Source organism: Bison bison, unplaced genomic scaffold (assembly GCF_000754665.1).
Source record: "Bison bison bison isolate TAMUID 2011002044 unplaced genomic scaffold, Bison_UMD1.0 scf7180017864482, whole genome shotgun sequence".
Lineage (NCBI taxonomy): Eukaryota > Metazoa > Chordata > Mammalia > Artiodactyla > Bovidae > Bison > Bison bison.
Window position 1 is genome coordinate 3,756,995 of NW_011495042.1, and position 21,537 is coordinate 3,778,531.

General features: G+C 48.0%; 1 protein-coding gene across 4 annotated transcripts in view; it reads left to right on the plus strand.

The window, feature by feature from the left end:
* The window catches only part of ATG7 (autophagy related 7), a 196,450-nt gene that overhangs the window by 2,602 nt on the left and 172,311 nt on the right, over positions 1 to 21,537 (plus strand). For all 4 annotated transcript variants that reach the window (XM_010862434.1, XM_010862435.1, XM_010862436.1 and 1 more), the window contains exons 2-3: positions 19,714 to 19,886; positions 20,350 to 20,404. In XM_010862434.1, coding sequence (XP_010860736.1) covers positions 19,727 to 19,886; positions 20,350 to 20,404 — 215 coding nt within the window. In that variant the 5' untranslated portion in view covers positions 19,714 to 19,726. The remainder of the gene's footprint in view (positions 1 to 19,713; positions 19,887 to 20,349; positions 20,405 to 21,537) is intronic.

A 21,537-nucleotide genomic window follows, 5' to 3' on the forward strand; every position in this document is an offset into this window, starting at 1 on the left:
CATGAAGTGATGGGACCGGATGCCATGATCTTCATTTTTTGAATGTTGAGTTTTAAACCAGCATTTTCACTCTCCTCTTTCACTTTCATCAAGAGGCTCTTTAGGTCCTCTTCACTTTCTGCCAAAAGGGTGGTGTCATCTGCATATATGAGGTTATTGATGTTTCTCCCAGCAGTCTTGATTCCAGCTTGTGCTTCATCCAGCCCAGCGTTTCTCATGATGTACTCTGCATTTAAGTTAAATAAGCAGGGTGACAGTATACATCCTTGATGTACTCCTTTCTCAATTTGGAATCAGTCCATTGTTCCATGTCCAGTTCTAACTGTTGCTTCTTGATCTGTATACAGATTTCTCAGGAGGCAGGCCAGGTGGTCTGGTATTCCCATCTCTTTAAGAATTGTCCATGGTTTGTTGTGGTCAACACAGTCAGAGGCTTTGGCATAGTGAGTAAAGCAGAAGTCGATGTTTTTCTGGAACTCTCTTGCTTTTTCTATAACCCAACAGACGTTGGCAATTTGATCTCTGATTCCTCTGCCTTTTCTAAATCCAATTTGAACATCTGGAAGTTCTCGGTTCACGTACTGTTGAAGCCTCACTTGGAGAATTTTGAGCATTGCTTTGCTAGCATGTCAGATGAGTGCAATTGTGCGGTAGTTAGAACATTCTTTGGCTTTTCCTTTCTTTGGGGTTGGAATGAAAACTGACCTTTTCCAGTCCTGTGGCCACAGGGTGTTCAAGGGGGAACCAGTAGGTGCTGCTCTGTCACCAGGCTGGCAACGTGCATCTCCATGATCTTGGTGGGCTGGGTGTCGGCCGGTCCACCTGATCTCAGAATGATCACCTCTGGGGTGTTCACACCGTCTTTCTGCTTACCCTCCTTTGAACTTGTTCCTATGTGTCAGTCTCTCTGTGAGTGTGGCATAGAAAGCAAGTCCTTTTTCCATGGAGTCTGGCCACGCGGAGCAACACTGTACTCACTGTCCTTGCCGGAATCCAAGACCCCACAATGACTCTGCTAGGCTTCGTCATGGACACTTGATGCTGTCGACACCGTCACACTGTCTGAGAGTCAGTGTGATGCTGTCTACGCATCCCTCCTCATCTCTCGTGTGTTCATCCCTCTCCCAGCCGCCTTTGTTGCTTTTGACTTCGCTGAGTTGTAGCCATCAGTCAAGGCTTCTCAGCTTGTATCATTACAAACTTAAATCCAGCCAACCCTATGGCTTTGCCTTTTATTCTAATTCCGTGGGGGGGGAAATGGTGTTTGTTCTAAGATTAATTCCTTTACTTGTGCTGAGATCCCTTTATCAGTTCCTTTTCCTCAGGACCTGGTTCCCATCATTGTTCCCATTTCTTTCCTGTTTAACTAACCCTTCCATTTACTATCCATCCCCCCCACCCCCGTTTTTACTTTCATTTTTGCAAAAACAAAACACCCTCCTGTTACCCTCTGCTCTACCCCGTCGCAGCCACACTTCTTGGACAAGTTGCCACCTCTGCTGCTTGAAGTCAGCATTCACTGAAATTCTACTTCTGCAGCAGCCCTCCCCGCAAACCACTCTCCTCCAAGTCACCAGGCCTCGGTGTTGCCAGAACCCCTGAACTCTTTGCCTTCCTTCTCTTCTTCGCCTTCTCAGTATGTCTGACATTGATGCTCTCCCTTCACTTGTGAAAAAGCACTCCTGGTTCGAACTCTGTCTCTGGCCGTTTCCCCTCAGTTTTCATCGCAGGCTCTTTTCTTCCTTTTGTCCCTTAAATGCTGGTTTTCTCCAAGGCCTGGTCTCATGCTCACGCTCATCTCTATGCACAGCATAAACTCTCATCCCTGGGCCAGTGACCTCTGCTCTGGCTCTCGAGTCCAGATCTCTCCTGAGCACCAGCCCTCCGTCTCAGCGAGTCCCAAGCTAAGGTCATCATCTTCTCTCCAAACCTGTGACTCTTCTTCCTGTCTGTACTCTCTCGCATTCCCCTTCTGCATTTATTGATTCCAGGCAGAGCCCTTCGAGTCCTCTTGGACTTTTCCTACTCACACCATGCCTCCCGTCCTCCTGGTGCTAGTCAGAGTTCCACAGCTTCTCCTCCCTTGATACTGACTGGACACGTTTTCATCATCTGCGTTTCCTCTCCCCCTGCCTTAGATCAGGCCCCTTTTCACTTCCTGCCTGTGTTCCTGCCTGGCCTCCGAGCTGCTTGCCTGGCCTCAGCAGTCTGGCCCTAACTATTGCTGGAGTGCCCTTTCTGAAATAATAGATCTTTGCGGGACTTCCCTGGCAGTGCAGTGCTTAAGACTCCATGCTCCCACCACAGTGGATGTGGGTTCAGCCCCTGATCGGGGAACTAAGGTCCCATATGCTGTGTGCTCCCAAAATGTAAAAAGCAAACAGAGCCCCCCAATATTTGCTAAAATACAAATCAGTAGCTTTTCATGGAAGGCCTTTCGTGATTTGGCATTTGCCTACTTTACGGGCGTGGTTTCCAGCTCCTGTGGCGCACGAACCTTGCCTTCTCACCACACAAAACTCTGGGTGTGTTCTGAAACGGACCATGCTGTTTCCTTGGTACATAGATTCGGTCATCAGGAAGTATTTATTGGGCACCTGTGGGGGGCAGGTGCTGGGAAAACAGCGATTGATGGAGGAAAATGAGAAGCTGACACAGTGCCTTTCTCAAAGAGCTTTTCTTGTAGCAGTGAGAACCAACGTTCACACTGCGCGTGTGCTCTGGAGGGGAGGTGGTGGCTCCCTTTGTGGGTCGGATACAGGAAAACTGACCTGAGTGGGAGTTGAGGGAGTCAGGGAAGGCTCCCCTCTCATGATGGTTGAGCTGAGATCTGAAGGGACAAGAGGAATTAAGCAGACAGTGGGCCCCTGGATGGATAAGAACGTTCTCAGCTTCTGCAGAGACTGTTGGGTGTTTCCAGAATTGCAGATGTGGAACTGAGACAAGCTTCCTCCTTTTGTCTAAACTGTCCCCACTCCCCAGCATAACCTTCCTCATCCAGCAGGACTGGTTTGGGCTGCAGCCGCCAACCACTCCCCTCTCTCAGCCGTCCAGAGGACTTTTGGAAGAGGGGGGAGCTGTTTTACTTTGTGATATAACCACAAGGCACAGCTGCATTGAAGAGGGTGCCGGGGGTGACAGGCACTCTGCGATGTGTGATGGTGGTGGTTGTTCAGTCACTAAGTCATGTCTGATCCCGTGACCCCATGGACTGCAGCACGCCTGGTTTCCTTGTCCTTCACCATCTCCCGGAATTTACTCAACCTCATGTTCATTGAGTCGGCAATGCCGTCCCACCATCTCATCCTCTGTCATCCCCTTCTGCCTTCAGTGTTTCCCGGCATTAGGGTCTTTTCTAATGAGTTGGCTCTTCGCATCAGGTGGCCAAAGTATTAGAGCTTCAGCTTCAGTCTTTCCAGTGCACATTCAGGACTGATTTCCTTTAGGACTGACTGGTTTGATTTCCTTGCTGTCCAGGGGACTCTCAAGAGTCTTCTCCAAAACCGCAGTTCAAAAGCATCAATTCTTCGGCACTCAGCCTTCTTTATGGTCCAACTCTCATGTCTGTACATGACTACTGGAAAAGCCATAGCTTTGGCTGTATGGACCTTTGTCAGCAAAGTGATGTCTCTGTCTTTTAATATGCTGTCTAGATTTGTCATAGCTTTCCTCCAAGAAGCAAATGTCTTTTAATTTCATGGCTGTGCTCATGGCAACCTACTCCAGTATTCTTACCTCTAGAACCCCAAACAGTAGGAGAAGACAATGTGTGGGACCAGCACCAAATGCAAAAGAATTGTCCCACCCAGCATGTCAAGTGGTGTCCTTGTTGAGAATCTACTGCCAGTTCTCTTAAAAGCCTGGGCTCGAGGGTTTTTGTGGGAAACACCCCTTCCTCTTCAGGCTAATTTAGCTGTCCCTCCCTCCTCCTCCCATTACATCCGGTGCCAATGCTTACACCAGACAGCTGTGCTCATTTTACCTGTAACCTGCTGTATTGTCATTCCTGCTCTGTCTTACCTTGAGACTGTTAGCTCCTTAAACTCGGAAACCATGGCTTTTTGCCATCGAGTCCTGAAATTCAGCACAGGGTCTGGTACATCAGGACTTTCCTGGTGGCTCAGATGGTAAAGTCTGCCAGCAACGTGGGAGACCTGGGTTCTGTCCCTGGATTGGGAAGATCCCCTGGAGAAGGGAATGGTAACGCACTCCAGCATTCTTGCCTGGAGAATCTCATGGACAGAGGAGCCTGTCGGGCTGCAGTCCATGGGGCTGTGAAGAGTTGGACATGACTGAAGTAGCTACGCAGCAGCAGCTGGTACATCAAACCAGTGTCTATTGAAGGAACGATGAGGAAACCCCATGTTTTGGGTGTGTGTTTTATTGATGGTATGTTGATGGTATGTTCTTTTTGAGTGCCTCTTGTGTGCCACATTCATGCATTTTCTAGTTGAATCCTCAATAATTCTGCACTGCAGATGGTTTCCCATCTTACAGATGAGGAAGTAGGCTCAGAGAAGATAAATGACTTGCCCAAGGCTGTGTGGCTGGAAGTTTCAAAGGTGGGATTTGAACTTGGGTCTCTCTGGCTCATGAAGCTACACCCTTCTGTCTACCATATGTCTGTCTCCAGTGTATCAGATTGCATGGTTGTCCAGGTGTTTTTGTGGACTGAGACTTAAGGCCCTGGATTTACCTCTATGAAAATTTTATTGTTGTTGTTCAGTCGTCCAGTCATGTCTGACTCTTTGCGACCCCATGGACTGCAGCACGCCAGGCCTCCCTGCCCCTCACCATCTCTCAGAGTTTGCCCAAGTTCATGTTCACTGCATCAGTGATGCCGTCCAGCCGTCGCATCCTCTGACACCCTCTTCTCCTGCCCTCAATCTTTCCCACCTTCAAGGACTTTGCCAATGAGTTGTCTGTTTGCATCAGATGACCAAACTACTGGAGCTTCAGCTTCAGCATCAGTCCTTTCAGTGAATATTCAGGGTTGATCTCCCTTAAGATGGACCGAATTGATGTCCTTGCTGTCTGAGGGACTTTCAGGAGTCTTCTCCAGCACCACAGTTCGAAGGCATCAATTCTTTGGCATTCTGCCTTCTTTATGGTCCAGCTTTCACAGCCGTGGGTAACCACTTGGAAGACCATGGCCTTGACTATACAGACCTTTGTTGGCAGAGGAATGTCTCTGCTTTTCAACACACTGTCTAGGTTTGTCATCGCTTTCCTGCCAAGAAACAATCATATTCTGATTTCATGGCTGCAGTCACCATCCACAGTGATTTTGGGGCCCAAGAGGAAATCTGTCACTGCTCCCACCTTTTCCCCTTCTATTTGCCATGCAGTAATGGGGGCAGATGCCATTATCTTAGTTTTTTTAATATTTAGTCTTAAGCCACTCTTTCACTCTCCTCCTTCACCCTCATCAAGATGCTCTTTAGTTCCTCTGCACTTTCTGCCATTTAACAACTTGAAAATTGTAATCTTGATAAATAGGCCTGTCATTCCAGGTGGTCAGAATCTTTTATTCTAAATTTCTGTTATGCGTCATTGCTTCTTCCTATTCCTGTCATGTGTAGATTTTTGGTTTTTTTGGTCGGGGTGGGTCTTGGTTGCTGTCCACAAGACTTTTCTGGTTGCCGCGAATGGGGACCACTCTCTAGTTGCAGTGCTTCGGCTTCTTACTGTGCTTCTCTTATTACAGAGCACAGGCTCTAGAGCATGCCAGCTCAAAAGTTGCAGAACATGGACTTGGTTGTTCTGTGGCATGTGGAATCTTCTCAGACCAGGGAGCAAACCCATGTCCCCAGGATTGGCAGGCAGATTCTTAACCTCTGGCCCACCAGGGAAGCCCCAAGTGTAGAATTAATAAGCAAACCTGTATTGTTATCTAAGTCACTGGTAAGATGTGGTTATAAGAATCAAAAGTGGGTCTTCTGCATTGCAGGCAGATTCTTTACCATCTGAGCCACCAAGGAATGTCCTTGCTGTAGCAAGGTTCAGTTCAATTCAGTCACTCAGTCGTGTCCTACTCTTTGTGACCCCATGGACTGCAGCACGCCAGGCTTCCTTGTCCATCACCAACTCCCAGAGCTTACTCAAAATCATGTCCATCGAGTCAGGGTTGCCACCCAACCATCTCATCCTCTATCATCCCCTTCTCCTCCTGCCTTCAATCTTTCCCAGCATCAGGATCTTTTCCAGCAAGTCTGTTCTTCTCATCAGGTGACCAAAGTATTGGAGTTTCAGCTTCAGCATCAGTCCTTCCAATAAATAGTCAGGACTGATTTCCTTTAGGATATAGACTGGTTGGATCTCCTTGAAGTCCAAGGGACTCTCAAGAGTCTTCTTCAACACCACAGTTCAAAAGCATCAATTCTTTGGTGTTCAGCTTTCTTTATGGTCCAGATCTCACATCCATACATGACTACTGGAAATACCATAGCTTTGACAAAGTAATGTCTTTGGCAAATGTTCATTGGCAAAGTAATGTCTCTGCTTTTTAATATGCTGTCTAGGTTGGTCATAACTTCTCTTCCAAAGAGCAAACGTCTTTTAATTTCATGGCTGAAGTTACCATCTGCAGTGATTTTGGAGCCCCCAAAAATAAAGTCTCTCACTGTTTGCATTTTTTCCCCAATCTATTTGCCATGAAGTGATGGGACCGGATGCCATGATCTTATTTTTCTGAATGTTGAGTTTCAAGCCAACTTTTTCACTCTCTTCTTTTACTTTCATCAAGAGGCTCTTTAGTTCTTTGCTGCCATAAGTGGTGTCATCTGACTATCTGAGGTTATAGGTATTTCTCCCGGCAATCTTGATTCCAGCTTGTGCTTCATCCAGCCTGCTGTTTTGCATGATATACTCTGCATATAAGTTAAAGAGGCAGGGTGATAATGTACAGCCTTGATGTACTCCCTTCCTGATTTGGAACCAGCCTGTTGTTCCATGTCCAGTTCTAACTGTTGCTTCTTGACCTGCATACAGATTTCTCAGGAGGCAGGTCAGGTGGTCTGGTATTCCCATCTCTTTAAGAATTTTCCATAGTTTATGGTGGAAACTCTCCAAAGAGAGTCACAGGCTTTGGCATAGTCAATAAAGCAGATGTTTTTCTGGAACTCTCTTGCTTTTTCTATAACCAATGGATGTTGGCAGTTTGATCTCTGATTCCTCTGCCTTTTCTAAATCCAGCTTGAACATCTGGAAGTTCACCGTTCATGAGCTGTTGAAGCCTGGCTTGGAAAATTTTGAGCATCACTTTGCTAGTGTGTGAGATGAGTGCAATTGTGTGGTAGTTTGAGCATTCTTTAGCATTACCTTTCTTTGGGATTGAAATGAAAACTGACCTTTTCCAGTCCTGTGGCCACGGCTGAGTTTTTCAGATTTGCTGGCATATTGAGTGCAGCACTTTCACAGCATCACCTTGCAGGATTTGGAATAGCTCAACTGGAATTCCATCCCCTCCACTAGCTTTTTGTGTAGTGATGTTTCCTAAGGCCCACTTGACTTCACATTCCAGGATATCTGACTCTAGATGAGTGATCACATTATCATGGTTATCTGGTCTTGAAGATCTTTTTTGTATAGTTCTTCTGTGTGTTCTTGCCACCTCTTCTTAATATCTTCTGCTTCTGTTAGGTCCATACCATTTCTGTCCTTTATTGAGCCCATCTTTGCCTGAAATGTTCCCTTGGTATCTCTGATTTTCTTGAAGAGATCTCTAGTCTTTCCCGTTCTATGCTGCTGCTAAGTCGCTTCAGTCGTGTCCGACTCTGTGCGACCCCATAGACGGCAGCCCACCAGGCTCCGCCGTCCCTGGGATTCTCCAGGCAAGAACACTGGAGTGGGTTGCCATTTCCTTCTCCAATGCATGAAAGTGAAAAGTGAAAGTGAAGTCGCTCAGTTGTGTCCGACTCCTAGCGACCCCATGGACTGCAATGCACCAGGCTCCTCTGTCCATGGGATTTTCCAGGCAAGAGTACTGGAGTAGGGTGCCATTGCCTTCTATAGTTTTCCTGTATTTCTTTGCATTGTTCACCAAGGGAGGCTTTCTTATCTCTCCTTGCTATTCTTTGAAACTCTGCATTCAAATGGACGTATCTTTCCTTTTCTCCTTTGCCTTTCGCTTCTTTTCTTTTCTCAGCTATTTGTAAGGCTTCCTCAGACAACAATTTTGCATTTCTTTTTCTTAGTTGTGGTCTTGATCACTGCCTACTGTACAATGTCAGGAACCTCCGTCCATGGTTCTTCAGGCACTCTATCAGATCTAATCCCTTGAATCTACTTATCACTTCCACTGTATAATCCTAAGGGATTTGATTTAGGTCCTACCTGAATGGTCTAGTGGTTTTCCCTACTTTCTTCAATTTAAGTCTGAATTTGGCAATAAGGAGTTAATGATCTGAGCCACAGTCAGCTCCCAGTCTTATTTTTGCTGACTGTAGAGCTTCTCCATCTTCAGCTGCAAAGAATACTATCAGTCTGATTTCAGTATTGACCATCTGGTGATGTCCACATGTAGAGTCTTCTCTTGTGTTACTGGAAGAGGGTGTTTGCTCTGACCAGTGCATTCTTTTGGAAGCACTCTGTTAGCCTTTGCCCTGCTTCATTTTGTACTTCAAGGCCAAATTTGCCTGCTACTACAGGTGTTTCTTGACATACTACTTTTGCATTATAGTCCTCTATAATGAAAAGGACATCTTTTTTTTGGTGTCAGTTGTAGAAGGTCTTGTAGGTCTTCAGAGAACTGTTCAACTTTAGCTTCTTCAGCATTAGAAGGGGCATAGACTTGGATTACTGTGATATTGAATGGTTTGCCTTGGAAACAGAGAGCACGCTGTCGTTTTTGAGATTGCATCCAAGTACTGCATTTCAGACTCTTCTGTTGACTATGAGGGCTACTCCATTTCTTCTAAGGGATTCCTGCCCACAGTAGTAGATATAATGGTCATCTGAGTCAAATTCACCCATTCCAGTCCATTTCAGTTCACTGATTCCTAAAATGTCCATGTTTACTCTTGCCATCTCCTGTTTGATCACTTCCAATTTACCCTTGATTCATGAACCTAACATTCCAGGTTCCTGTGCAATATTGCTCTTTACAGCATCGGACTTGACTTCCACCACCAGTCGCATCCACAATGGGTGTTGTTTTTGCTTTGGCTCCATCCCTTCATTCTTTCTGGAGTTATTTCTCCACTGATCTCCAGTAGCATATTGGGCACCTACCGACCTGGGGAGTTCATCTTTCAGTGTCCTATCTTTTTGCCTTTTCACACTGTTCATGGGGTTCTCAAGGCAAGAATACTGAAGTGGTTTGCCATTCCCTTCTCCAGTGGACCACATTCTGTCAGACTTCTCCACCATGACCCATCTGTCTTGGGTGGCCCTACAAGGCATGACTCATGGTTTCACTGAGTTGGACAAGACTGTAGCCCATGTGATCAGTTTGGTTAGTTTTCTGTGATTGTGGTTTTCATTCTGTCTGCCCTCTGATGGATAAGGATAAGGGTTATGGAAGCTTCCAAATGGGAGAGACTGATTTCGTGGGATTGTTCTGATGGGTGGGGCCTTGCTCAGTAAATCTTTAATCCTATTTTCTGTTAATGGGTGGAGCTGTGTTCCCTCCCTGTTGTTTGACCTGAGGCCAAACTATGGGGGAGGTAATGAAGATAATGACCTCCTTTAAAAGGTCCCATGATGCACTGCTGCACTCAGTGCCCCTGACCCTGCAGTAGGCCCCTGCCAACCCACAGCTCCACCAGAGACTCCTGGACACTCACGGGCAAGTCTGGCTCAGTCTCTTGTGGGGTCACTGCTCCTTTCTCCTGGGTCCTGGTGCACACAGGGTTTTGTTTTGCCCTCCAAGAGTCTGTTTCCCCAATCCTGAGTAAATTCTGGCAGCTCTACGGTGGGGTTAATGGCAACCTCCTTCAAGAGGGCTTGTGCCATACCCAGGTCTGCACCTAGCGACCCTGCCCCTGCGGCAGGCCGCTACTGACCCGTACCTCCGCAGGAGACACTCAAACACAGTTCTGGTTCAGTGTCTGTGCGGTCTCTGGGTCCTGGTGCACACAAGGTTTGTTTGAGCCCTCTGAGTGTCTCTGGTGGGTATGGGGTTTGATTCTAAATTCGATTTCACCCTGCCTGCCGTCTTGCTGGGGCTTCTCCTTTGCTACGAGGGGTATCTCTTTTTGGTGGGATCCAGCATTCTCCTCTTGACAGTTGTCCAGCAGTGAGTTGTAATTTTGGAGTTCTCGCAGGAGAACGTGAGCGCATGTCGTTCTGCTCTGCCGTCTTGGTGGAGCACATAGGGTTCAGCATGCGTGAAATGCTTTGTGAATATGATGGATATTCACTCACAGAGAGAATAAAATACAAACCTGATAGGCCCCAAGACTGAACCAAAGACATCCCTGGCAGCTCCTCTCTGATTGCCATCAGTTCATTCCTGAACCAGCATCCTTTGAAGAAGGTTATTTCACCAGTTTTAAGTCCTTCTGACTGTGTCAGTTCTTGCATCCACATCTCGTCTCCTGTGCTGTCTGGAGAAGCCTTGTCGGAGGCCTTGCTGAGGCCCCCGTAGCCTGTTGCCCGTCTGTGGTTCTTCCATGGCCACGGCAGCAGTGCAGTGACGCTGTCCCGGCTTGTTCTTGGGGAAACCGTGGTGGCCTTTGTGGACACGCAGGGCGGCTGCATGCAGTTGCGCAGGGGCCGCATCTGAGAGGGTTCTGTTCAGATCATGGGCGCCATGGGTGTATTTTGTAATGACGGTTTTCTGGCAGAGAAGGGCAAAGATGTCTTGAGCTAACTTAATGTATGACAGTAGTTTTCTCGAAGGAGGTAAAACGTTTTGAGGGAGTGGTACGGTTTTCTTATTGTGCAGAGGTGCCGGGGGGACCAGAATGGCCTGTGTGATGCCTCCCCTGGGAGCAGAGTCTGTCCAGTGGGCTACAGAATCCATCTATATTCTCATCTTTGGAAATTAGTTTGAAAGCCTGAAACCGGGTGATAGCTTGGCCCAGTTTTTCAGCGCCTCTCATTTTCCAGAACTTTTTAAAGATCACCAGAAATGAAAACAAGGACTGTTACTCAGACGCAATCCTTCATACCTCAGGCAGCTTTTAGGAAACCATCACGGATTTTAGCTATTGGCTGACCTGAGGGCTCCTTCGTGGTTTAGGTAAATCCCGTGGCTGTCACCCAGGTACAAGACGGAGCAGGTTGACACGGTCGATGGGCTGATGTAATGCAGAGGCCTCGAAAGTGGGCATGGTGTCCGCCCCGTTCCTCGTATGATCTCTTTGACTCCCTCCCTGCCCGTGTTTTCCCAGCCTCCACTCTCATAGGCTTGCCGTACCCCACAATACTGGTATCCAGGGCGTCCTTTCTCAAATCTGAGGCCGAACGAGAGAGCAGATCGCAGGGGAGGTTTGAGGTTATTACAGCAGGGAAAACAAGATGAAGCCAAAGAAGAACAGGTCCCAGAAGTAACTGTGGAGACTAAAGGTTAGTCTGCAGCCTGTGGAGGCGATTGCCGGCTCCCCGGCTGACCTCCCGAAGAAGCAAATCATGTGGCTCCTTCCAGGGCAGAGGTGATCCAAGGAGGCGAGAGGGACAACCCGACCTTATGAGCAGTTATCCTGCCTGCTCACATCAGCTATCAGCGCCTAATAGTACCGTCGCCAAGAAAGCCACCTGGGGTGACTTGGTGTCTTGTGGAGACATCATCAGTTTGGCTCGGGGAACATCTTGACTCTGATGCTGTTTTTAAAAGAAATTGAGGCTTCTGTACCAGCTGGTTCCCCTGTAGGAGTCCCGAGTTTTCATCTTCTGGTAAAACCTACTCTTTCTTCTAAGTTTGGAACTTTGCACCCGCCTCCTTTTGGGAAGGGAGAGCTTTTTAAAAACTTCCTTCTTTAACAGCCTGGCAGATGACTTCCAAAACTCATCAAGTTGCAGAAGCATCATTACCCAGCAAAATGGGCATCGGCTCCATATGCCAGAGGCCGCCCCTCCCCGCTCCTGGTGGTCTCCACTGCCTTCTTACCCATCAGCAGCTAAGCACATACTCGGCTTGTCAGCGGGACTTGGTCATGTGCCTCGGTGCTTATTTTAATGACTGCCAGAGCTCGCAAGCCCTGCAGCTGGGGAACTGAGAAGTCTGCTCTCTCCGCTCCATTGTTTTGGCCCAGAGATGGTGCCTTAAGGCCAAACTGTGGTGATGGTGGCACTTCTGCTAAGTGAATGACCCCGCGTGGCCTCCGAGAAACTGAACACAGAGCGCTCCCAACCTGTCAGCACTCGCCTGTCTGGACTTCCCCTGGATGACCTATAGCAGGAGACCGTCGTTTGCTTGTAACTAAACCTCTGCCATGTCTGCAGAGCTCTGGTGAGGGAGGGAAACTTAGCGAGGGCTGCTCGAGGCGCGGGAAGATCTGGTGGTGAGCGCGTGGGGAAGGGCACCTGCATTTGGCTGGTGGCAGGGGAGGGTGGGGCGATAAGACAGAAGAGCAGCTGCCCTGGACTGGCCACTGGTTCTCAGCCAGACACCGGAAGAGGCACGTCGCCTGCTTTCCCATTTAGCCCTCCCAGCAGCCTCGAGGGTTGGGTATAATTATCTGCAGATGACGAAGCAGAGGCACAGGCTGCAATGTTACCCACCCTGGGCCGGGCCAGTGCGTGATGGGGCCGGAACTCCCAACGTCGGTTGATCTGACTGAGGACCTGGCTCCCAGCTACATTAGCTTTCAGCATCCTTTCTCCGAACCATTAAAATAAAACAACAAAAACTCCCCTGCCTTCCCAAAGCAAGCAAACAAAACCCCAAGAACACACAGGTTAAAAATCCTAGTGAGAGATGTTCACATAGTCAGGCTGGTCTGTTTTTCTGCTCTCCCCCACCAAGGGCCTAGTGTCCCTCAAGGTAGGTCTGCTTGTTTTTTAATCTCTATGATTGTTGTTGTTCTCCACAGTTTTACTCCTTCCTTTTCCAGAAATCCTGTACTGGCTTGCTGTTTGCTGCCTCTAGTCCTCTTGGCAGGCGCCGAGGGAGAAGGGCTGGGCAGACTCATTCCAGGAAAACGCCTCTGCTCCAGTTAACTGGATAAGCAGCGAAGCCAAAATATGTCCATCTTGAGCATCTTGAATAACAAAATGCCAGAAGATCTATGGAGGTGGTATTTCATTTTCAGTGCTTATTCGGAGGGACCCACAGTGCTCGCCGTCGGGGTCGCGGGGTAGCGGTGCTCACAGTGGCCGATGGAGAGGTGCAGGGGAGGATGGAGCCAGCAGCAACTCTGCAAGGCCTTCCGGAGCGGGTCACCTCGTGCAGGGACATGGGCAGAGCATCTTTCAGACAGGGGCGCCGAGGCAGGTCAGCAGGCGAGTTAGCCGAGGACTGAGCAGCTTGGTTGTTTCTGCAGTGTCGGGTGGAAGTGAGGGGGGCAGGCCCCCCAGGGTGGCACTGGAGAAGCTGGGAGGCAGTAGCAAGGGGCCGGGAGAAGGTGTGGAGGAGCCCGCCAGGGGTGTGGCTGTGTGCCTGCCGAGGACGTGGAGTTCAGCTCCTGCCACAGGCTTTCCCGTGTGTGATGAGCCTGGGTGAATACCGAAGGCGCTTCTTCTTGACTTAGTGATGCTCCCATCTGTGTGCGAGTGGTCTGTGGATACCACATTCGCTGGTCCCTCAAGACAGACTGGCTCCATAGATGGCTCATGTGGCCTAGGATTCCAGCCTCGTCATCTGCTGCACCCTCAGCACATCTCTCCTGCCCTCTGAGAAGATTCTACCCCAAATCTCAGTCATCCTAGAAAAAAAATGCCTTATCCGCACCTTCCAAGGATCAAGACAACAACAGGTTTCGAAGATCATCTAGTCCAAGTTTGCCCAACTATGGCCCGTGGGGCACACCCAGCCCAAGGCCTTTTTTTGTGCAGTCCATGAGCTAAAGAATTTTTTTACATTATTCAAGAGTTGTGAAAAAAGAAGAAAATAGGACAGAAACTATTTCGGACTGTGGTGCCTAAAGTATTTACTATTTGGCTCTGTTCAGAAAAAGCTTGCCAACCCGTGTTCTTGTCTGACCACCTCTGTGCAAAATGACTTGGGAAATGATTGCCTGATGCGTGCTTGAGTACTTCCACTAATGGAAAATACATCATCTTGCTGGTCAGCCTGCGTCCTGTCTGGACAAGTCAGGTTACCGCTGTTAAACTCTGCCCAAATCTTGCCTCCTGATTGTTGTTCAGTTGCTCAGTCGTATCCGACTCTGTGACCCCATGGACTGCAAGACGCCAGGCTTCCCTGTCCTTCACTGTCTTCCAGAGTTTGCTCAGACTCGTGTCCATTGAGTCAGTGATGCCATCCAACCATCTTGCCTTCTGTTGCCCACTTCTCCTGCCTTCAGTCTTTCCCAGCATCAGGGTTTTCTCCAATAAGTTGGTTCTCCACATCAGGTAGCCAAAGTACTGGAGCTTCAGCTTCAGCATCAGTCCTTCCAGTGAATATTCAGGGTTGATTTTCTTGAGGATTGACTGGTTTGATCTTCTTGCTAGTCCAAGGGACTCTCAAGATTCTTCTCCAACACCAATGTTCAAAAGCATCAATTCTTCAGTGCTCAGCCTTCTTTATGGTCCAGCTCTTACATCCATACATGACCACTGGAAAAACCATAGCCTTGACTAGATGGACCATTGTTGGCAAAGTAATGTCTCTGCTTTTTAATATGCTATCTAGGTCGGTCATAGCTTTTCTTCCAAGGAATAAGCGTCTTTTGATTTCATGGCTGCAGTCACCATCTGCAGTGATTTTGGAGCCCAAGAAAAAAAAGTCTCTCACTGTTTCTGTCATTTCCCCATCTGTTTGCCATGAAGTGATGGGACTGGATGCCATGATCCTCATTTTTTGAATGTTGAATCTTAAGCCAGCATCCATCCATTGACTCTTTTGGGGAGAAGAAAGCTGTTATTTCATGTCAGCAGCTTCTGAGTGCCTAATCTATCCTAGGCACAGTGCTGGGTGCTGGAGAAAGATAAGTAGGACAGGTTCTTGCGTCAGGGTTTTCCATGTGTTATTTCTCTGAACCAAAACAGTTGAACTGGTCTTCTCACCTGTCTCTCATTCCCGCTCTTCTTGCCATTGGGTCAGGGCTTTTCTCTTTCCTTATTTTACTTATTTACTTATTACAAAACCCAAAAGGCAAAAAGGACACAGAGTGAAAATAAGTCTGTCCACAGCCCTGTCTCTGACCCCTGGAATTTCTTTCCTGGGAGGCAACCACTGTTACACGTGTTCTGTGGGGATCTGATGGTGAAGAACAGCACTGACACAATGGTTAGGTCCATTGGACAGGAGCTTCTGGAAAGTACCACAGGGTAGTGTTTTTCAAGCACTTAACTTGTTTAAGTTGCCGAGTGTGACTTAGTTTTATTTTTAGAAAAGCCTAAAATTGGTAAGTTTGGGTGGTAGCTGCAGAGGGTTCGTATTGCTTGACAGGCATCTGCGTTATTTCAGGTCACTCCTCACTGGATAGTTTGGTTACCACTGGGTCTCTTCTACTGCTGGGGTTCTTGTTCATTACAGTCTCAAGTCCTCAAAGCCTTTCCTCTTTCACTGGAAGTGATGCAATCCCATCTTGTGTGAAACTCTTGGGTTTCACATCCTGAATAAAACGTTGATGATCAGTAGGAATAAGCTTTCAGCTTTGTAAGCTGAGCCGAGGCCTCAAGTCTCCCCTGCACCATTTGGGATTATCCGGGCAAGCCTGACTTTTCAGGACGCAGGTACTGTTTGTGTCTAGGTTGGTTACACACGAATGACCTTGCACCTGGGACTCACTTCCTCCTCCTCCAGGATTCCCTCCTTATCGTTAGGTCTTAAGTCTTCCCTTCTAGTTTAGGGACAGTGTGACATAGACATTGCATAGGTTGCTAGGTGATAGCTTTTTACTCGAGTATCCTGTTTAGATGTTTCCAGCAGCTTCCTAATCACCCATTGCTGGTGTTGCTTAAGACCTCTCCATCGCCCTAGCCAGTAAGGCACCACTTCAGCGGCTGGATACGGACCACATCCTCTTGTGAAATGGGCTCTTGGGTTCTGCTCAGAATTTCTCAAAGACCAAATATGTCAGAAATGAAGCATGGGCCTCTGATTTGTTTTAATATTATTTATTTGGCTGTGCTGGATCTCATTTGTGGTGTGTGGGAGCTCAGAGTCTTAGCCCTTGGACCGCCAGGGAAATCCCAGTGGTGTGCCTCTTATGCAGATTACTTTCTAGTCCATTCTCTTCTGTGGTCCTCTTTTTCCTGGCTGCTCAGGGGCCGTATGGAATAGAATTTTCTCTTTTGTCTTTGGCACTGGTAAAATTTCATCTTGGTGACCTTTGATGCCCTGGAGAAGGGACTGGCTGCCCACTCCAGTATTCTTGCCTGGAGAATTCCATGAACAGGGGAGCTCGGTGAGCTACATTCCGTGGTACTTCAACATCTTGGTGACCTTAGCAGGTCATCAAAATGAGTTACTGTCGACTTTTAAGACTAAATTGCGGTTGATTGTGAAGTGTGTGTAGGGGTCTGCTGCCCCATCCCACAGAGGATTTCAGATGAGATCTGTTTGTACCGCTGTTCTGCTGAGGTGTTGATTCTTATCTCTCTGAACGTCAGTGTCGTCTTCTGTGAAACCGGAACTGTCGCTTCTTAGGGCTTTGGGGAGGCGCTAATGTAGGCGCCCACCCCTGCCACAGTGCCTGGCCCCGGCCAATGCTTCGTAACTACCACTTTCAACTCGTGGCAGAGGACTATTGATCCTCTAGCACGTAGTGGTTTATTGGATGTGAGAGAGAGCAGAATTGAAGATGACTTTGAGGTTTCTTTGTGGCTATATGATGGTGCTGTTTAATAAACTTGGACATATAGGAAAATGGACACAATTTTAGTGAAAGGAACATTCAGTTTTCGATTTGTCAAGCTGAAGATGCCTGTGAGAAATTCAATTCCAGCCTTTAAAAGACACTTTAATATACGGTTGGAGGTTAGCGTTAGAAATACCATCCTGGGATTCATTGGCATCTAGATGGAAATGGGTGTATAAAATGAAAAATTTGCTTCGGGGAAAGCTTATAGACGAAGGAGAGGGCTGAGCACAGAAGCTTTCAAAAGCCAGCAGTAGAAGGAGAATGCCAGCTGTGTTGCAGAGGGAGAGAGGAGAAAGGAGCGATGGAGAAACCCGCAGAACCAAGCAGGAGACTGTGAGGGTGTTCTATGCCAATGTTTCTCATACAGTGGGCCCCAGGCCACCAGCATGAGGGTCTGTTTCTCCACTGGGCACTGAAGGCACAGTGCCTAGGACCCACAAACTTTTCTGGGGCCTGTGAACACAGGAGTGACCCAAAAAAGGTGAACATTCTGCAAGCGCGAAGCTATAAAGAGCCTTTAAAACAAAAGCCAAAGATTGTTTCATATGGGCCCAGGGTGCATTTAAATATGTTTGAAATGGTTCAGAGGTCGCTGTGTCCGCATGTGTGTGCATGCTCAGTCGTGTCTGGCTCTTTGCGACCTCATGGTCTGTAGCCTGCCAGGCTCCTCTGTCCATGGGATTCTCCAGGCAAGAACACTGGAGTGGGTTGCCATTTCCTTCTCCAGGGGATCTTCCCGACCCAAGGATCGAACCCATGTCTCTTGCATTTGGCAGGCAAATTCTGACTCCAGAAGTAAGAATGCTGGTGTTCCGAAGGCTTCAAGATAGCATCAAACTCGAATCAGGATCCCCTGGGGCACCGGTCCCCACCACCCTCTCTGTCCTTTCTCCCTCCTCCTCCCCCGACCCCCAGCAAGTGGATCCGAGGCATCTTCATTTTTTAATAAGCCCACCAGGAGGTGGAAACACTTGTGCAGTGCCAGCTGATGTGATGTTGCGAACCCGTGCCCAGGCCCTGCTCGGGGCCTCCCCTTGCTCTGACCCGCCCTCACCTCCTCTGCCTGGATTTTCACCAGGTTTAGGTGGTACTCCCTTGCATTTTACCATATAATTGCTATTGGACCAGAGCTCCTTGTCTCTCTGATATCCAACACGTTTAGAGAACCGAAAGGTTTTAAAAAATCTTGGCCCAAAACTCACGCAGAACCTGAGTAGACATGACCTGTCTTCTTTTATTTATCCCCTCTAGAGTGACTGTTCATACATCCCACTGCAGACATACTTATCTGTCTTGGGGCAGTTGGAGACTCAAGTGACCTCATCAACATGTGCCTTTGGAACTGCAAGTTCCTCTAGGGTTGTGCTTCCCCCCACCCCAACCACCCCATCACCCCAGGGTCTGTGTCCCCTCCCCCATGAGAGTGTGCAGGGGACACAGGGAATTACATTGAACGTATGCCTACTGGCCAAGATGGTCAAGTTTATTTGATGATTTGAATCGGTGATGCCATCCAACCATCTTATCCTTTGCTGCCCCCTTCTGCTCTCAATCTTTCCCAGGGTCTTTACCAAGGCTCTTCACATCAGGTGGCCAAAATATTGAAGCTTCCCCTTCAGCATGAGTCCTCCCAATGAATATTCAGGGTTGATTTCCTTTAGGATTGACTGGTTTGGTCTCCTTGCAGTCCAAGGGACTCTCAAGAGTCTTCTCCAACACCACAGTTCAAAAGCATCGATTCTTCCACACTCAGTCTTCTTTATGGTCCAGCTCTCACATCCATACATGACTACTGAAAAGACCACAGCCTTGACTATATGAACCTTTGTCAGCAAACTCATGTCTTTGCTTTTTAACACACTATCTAGGTCTGTCAGCTGTACCCTAATACAAAGTAAAAAGTCTGCAGTAAAAAAAGTAAAATTAGGAGAAGGCAATGGCACCCCACTCCAGTACTCTTGCCTGGAAAATCCCATGGATGGAGGAGCCTGGTGGGCTGAAGTCCATGGGGTCGCTAAGAGTCGGACAAGACTGAGCAACTTCGCTTTCACTTTTTCACTTTCTTGCATTGGAGAAGGAATGGCAACCCACTCCAGTGTTCTTGCCTGGAGAATCTGAGGGACGGGGGAGCCTGGTGGGCTGTCTGTGGGGTCACACAGAGTTGGACACGACTGAAGTGACTTAGCAGTAGCAGCAGCATGGAGGGAAGCTGGGTGGAAGGCACATTGGGACCTCTCTGTTTTGGCAACTTCTAGTGAACTTATAATCATTTGAAAATAAAAATTTAAAAACAAAACAAAAAAAAGTAAAATTAAAAAAATAAAACATATATAGTGAAGTGCAAATTTCCTGCATTTGAAGGATAAAGTGTGACATTTCAAAGCAGTTCTGATACTGTGGTTTGGGTGGGGGAATTTCTTCATCCTTCTTGGCTGGGGTGCTCAAGCACTGCCTCACTCAGAACCCTGACCGCTGGCGTTGCTCACTGGCTGGACTTCGGGTTTTTGTGCTTGTACAGTTCCCTGGGGCCACACAGGATGGTTCAAAGAAGGGTTAACACTAGCGCATCAGTCAGACTGGCTTGCGAGAAAGATGCCCTGAAGTGAAGGCCAGGGGGGTCAGTTGTGTTGCCCAGAGGCTGAATGTGGCAATGTAGCCAAGACCCTCGAGTTGCTTTCCAAAGCTGTGTCTTCAGGCAGCTTGTCAACCTCTGGTCACTTTCTGTTTCTCTGTCTCAAGCATGATTACAAATGTCCTTTCTCACCGTATTCTGTGCATTGTTGCCGTGTTTCGTTTCTAGCAGGCGATAACGAATGGCAGCAGCTATGGGGGACCCCGGCCTCTCCAGATTGCAGTTCGCCCCCTTCAGCAGCGCCTTGGATGTTGGCTTCTGGCATGAGTTGACCCAGAAGAAGCTGAATGAGTACCGGCTAGACGAAGCTCCCAAGGACATTAAGGGTTATTACTACAACGGTAGGTGATAGGAAACTCCATTCTTCTTCTCTTACCTTCTCTGCCCAGTGTAGGGTCAGATCTCCTTCAGAATGGGATGTCCTTGACTTTTACCATTAATGCTATCCCCTGGTTTCTACTTTACTACCTGACTTTTTGACCCATGTTCATTTCTTTTTTCCTTATTGGGAGAAGAAAGGGAGAAGCCAGTGTATTAATCGAAAGAGTTAATACCCGTTACTGAGTATTGCTGGGGAAGGGGATTGGAAACATTTTCCCCAGTGAATCTTTGCATTCATATTCTTGGCAAATACCTTGGATTCACAAAAGCCATCATCTGCTGCTATGTCCTTCTTCAGCTTGAGTGGCTGGAAATTGGATGGGGCCCTTTGGGCTTCACCAGAAGAGAGTGATCCACGCATGTTTTTGTTGCAAAGGCTGCTGTGACTAACTCATGATTGAATGTGTAAATGCTTCCTTCCAGGTGACTCTGTGGGGCTGCCAGCTCGCTTAACGTTGGAGTTCAGTGCTTTCGACATGTGAGTATTTTTTGATCGAAATCTAGAATAGAGAATGCTGATTTTTGCAAGGAATGAGGGTTCTTAACTTTCATCGTAGGTGGGCTGTGGGACCATCCACAGAAGCTTCTGGTGAGCAGGGCTAGCATCTCATGGTTCTGTTGCACCTTCCATGGCATGGGACAAGTGCTGGGTGCTCAGGACCATCTGGTTTATTTTTTCAGCATGTGCTAAGTCGCTTCAGTCATGTCCGACTCTGTGCGACCCCAGAGACGGCAGCCCACCAGGCTCCCCCGTACCCGGGATTCTCCAGGCAAGAACGCTGGAGTGGGTTGCCATTTCCTTCTCCAGTGCACGAAAGTGAAAAGTGAAAGTGAAGTCGCTCAGTCGTATCAAACTCTAGCGACCCCATGGACTACAGCCTACCAGGCTCCTCCGTCCATGGGATTTTCTAGGCAAAAGTACTGGAGTGGGGTGCCGTTGCTTTCTCCATTTCAGCACGTATTTATTACCTATTAGGTGCAGCAATGAGCATTTATTAGGCTACTTCTATATACAAGTTACTGTGCAAGGCACAGTAGGGATGTGCAAGGAAACGTGACATAATGTTCTCACAGAGGTGTCTTTGACTAATTGGGGACCGTCATTACTGACTTATTTTCTAGAGATAATCCTTTCAGACCTGCCAGGTGTGGTTTTCTTCCCTTTCTCAGGTGAGGAAACTATGAGTCCAAAGGTGAAGTGACTTACCCAGGTCATTTCAATTCAGTTCAGTCGCTCAGTCGTGTCCGACTCCTTGCGACCCCATGAATCGCAGCACACCAGGCCTCCCTGTCCATCACCAACTCCCAGACTTCACTCAGACTCACATCCATAGAGTCGGTGATGCCATACAGCCGTCTCATCCTCTGTCGTCCCCTTTGCCTCCTGCCCCCAATCCCTCTCAGCATCAGAGTCTTTTCCAGTGAGTCAACTCTTCGCATGAGGTGGCCAAAGTACTGGAGTTTCAGCTTTAGCATCAGTCCTTCCAAAGAACACCCAGGACCGATCTCCTTTAAAATGGACTGGTTGGATCTCCTTGCAGTCCAAGGGACTGTCAAGAGTCTTCTCCAACACCACAGTTCAAGGCATCAATTCTTTGGTGCTCAGCTTTC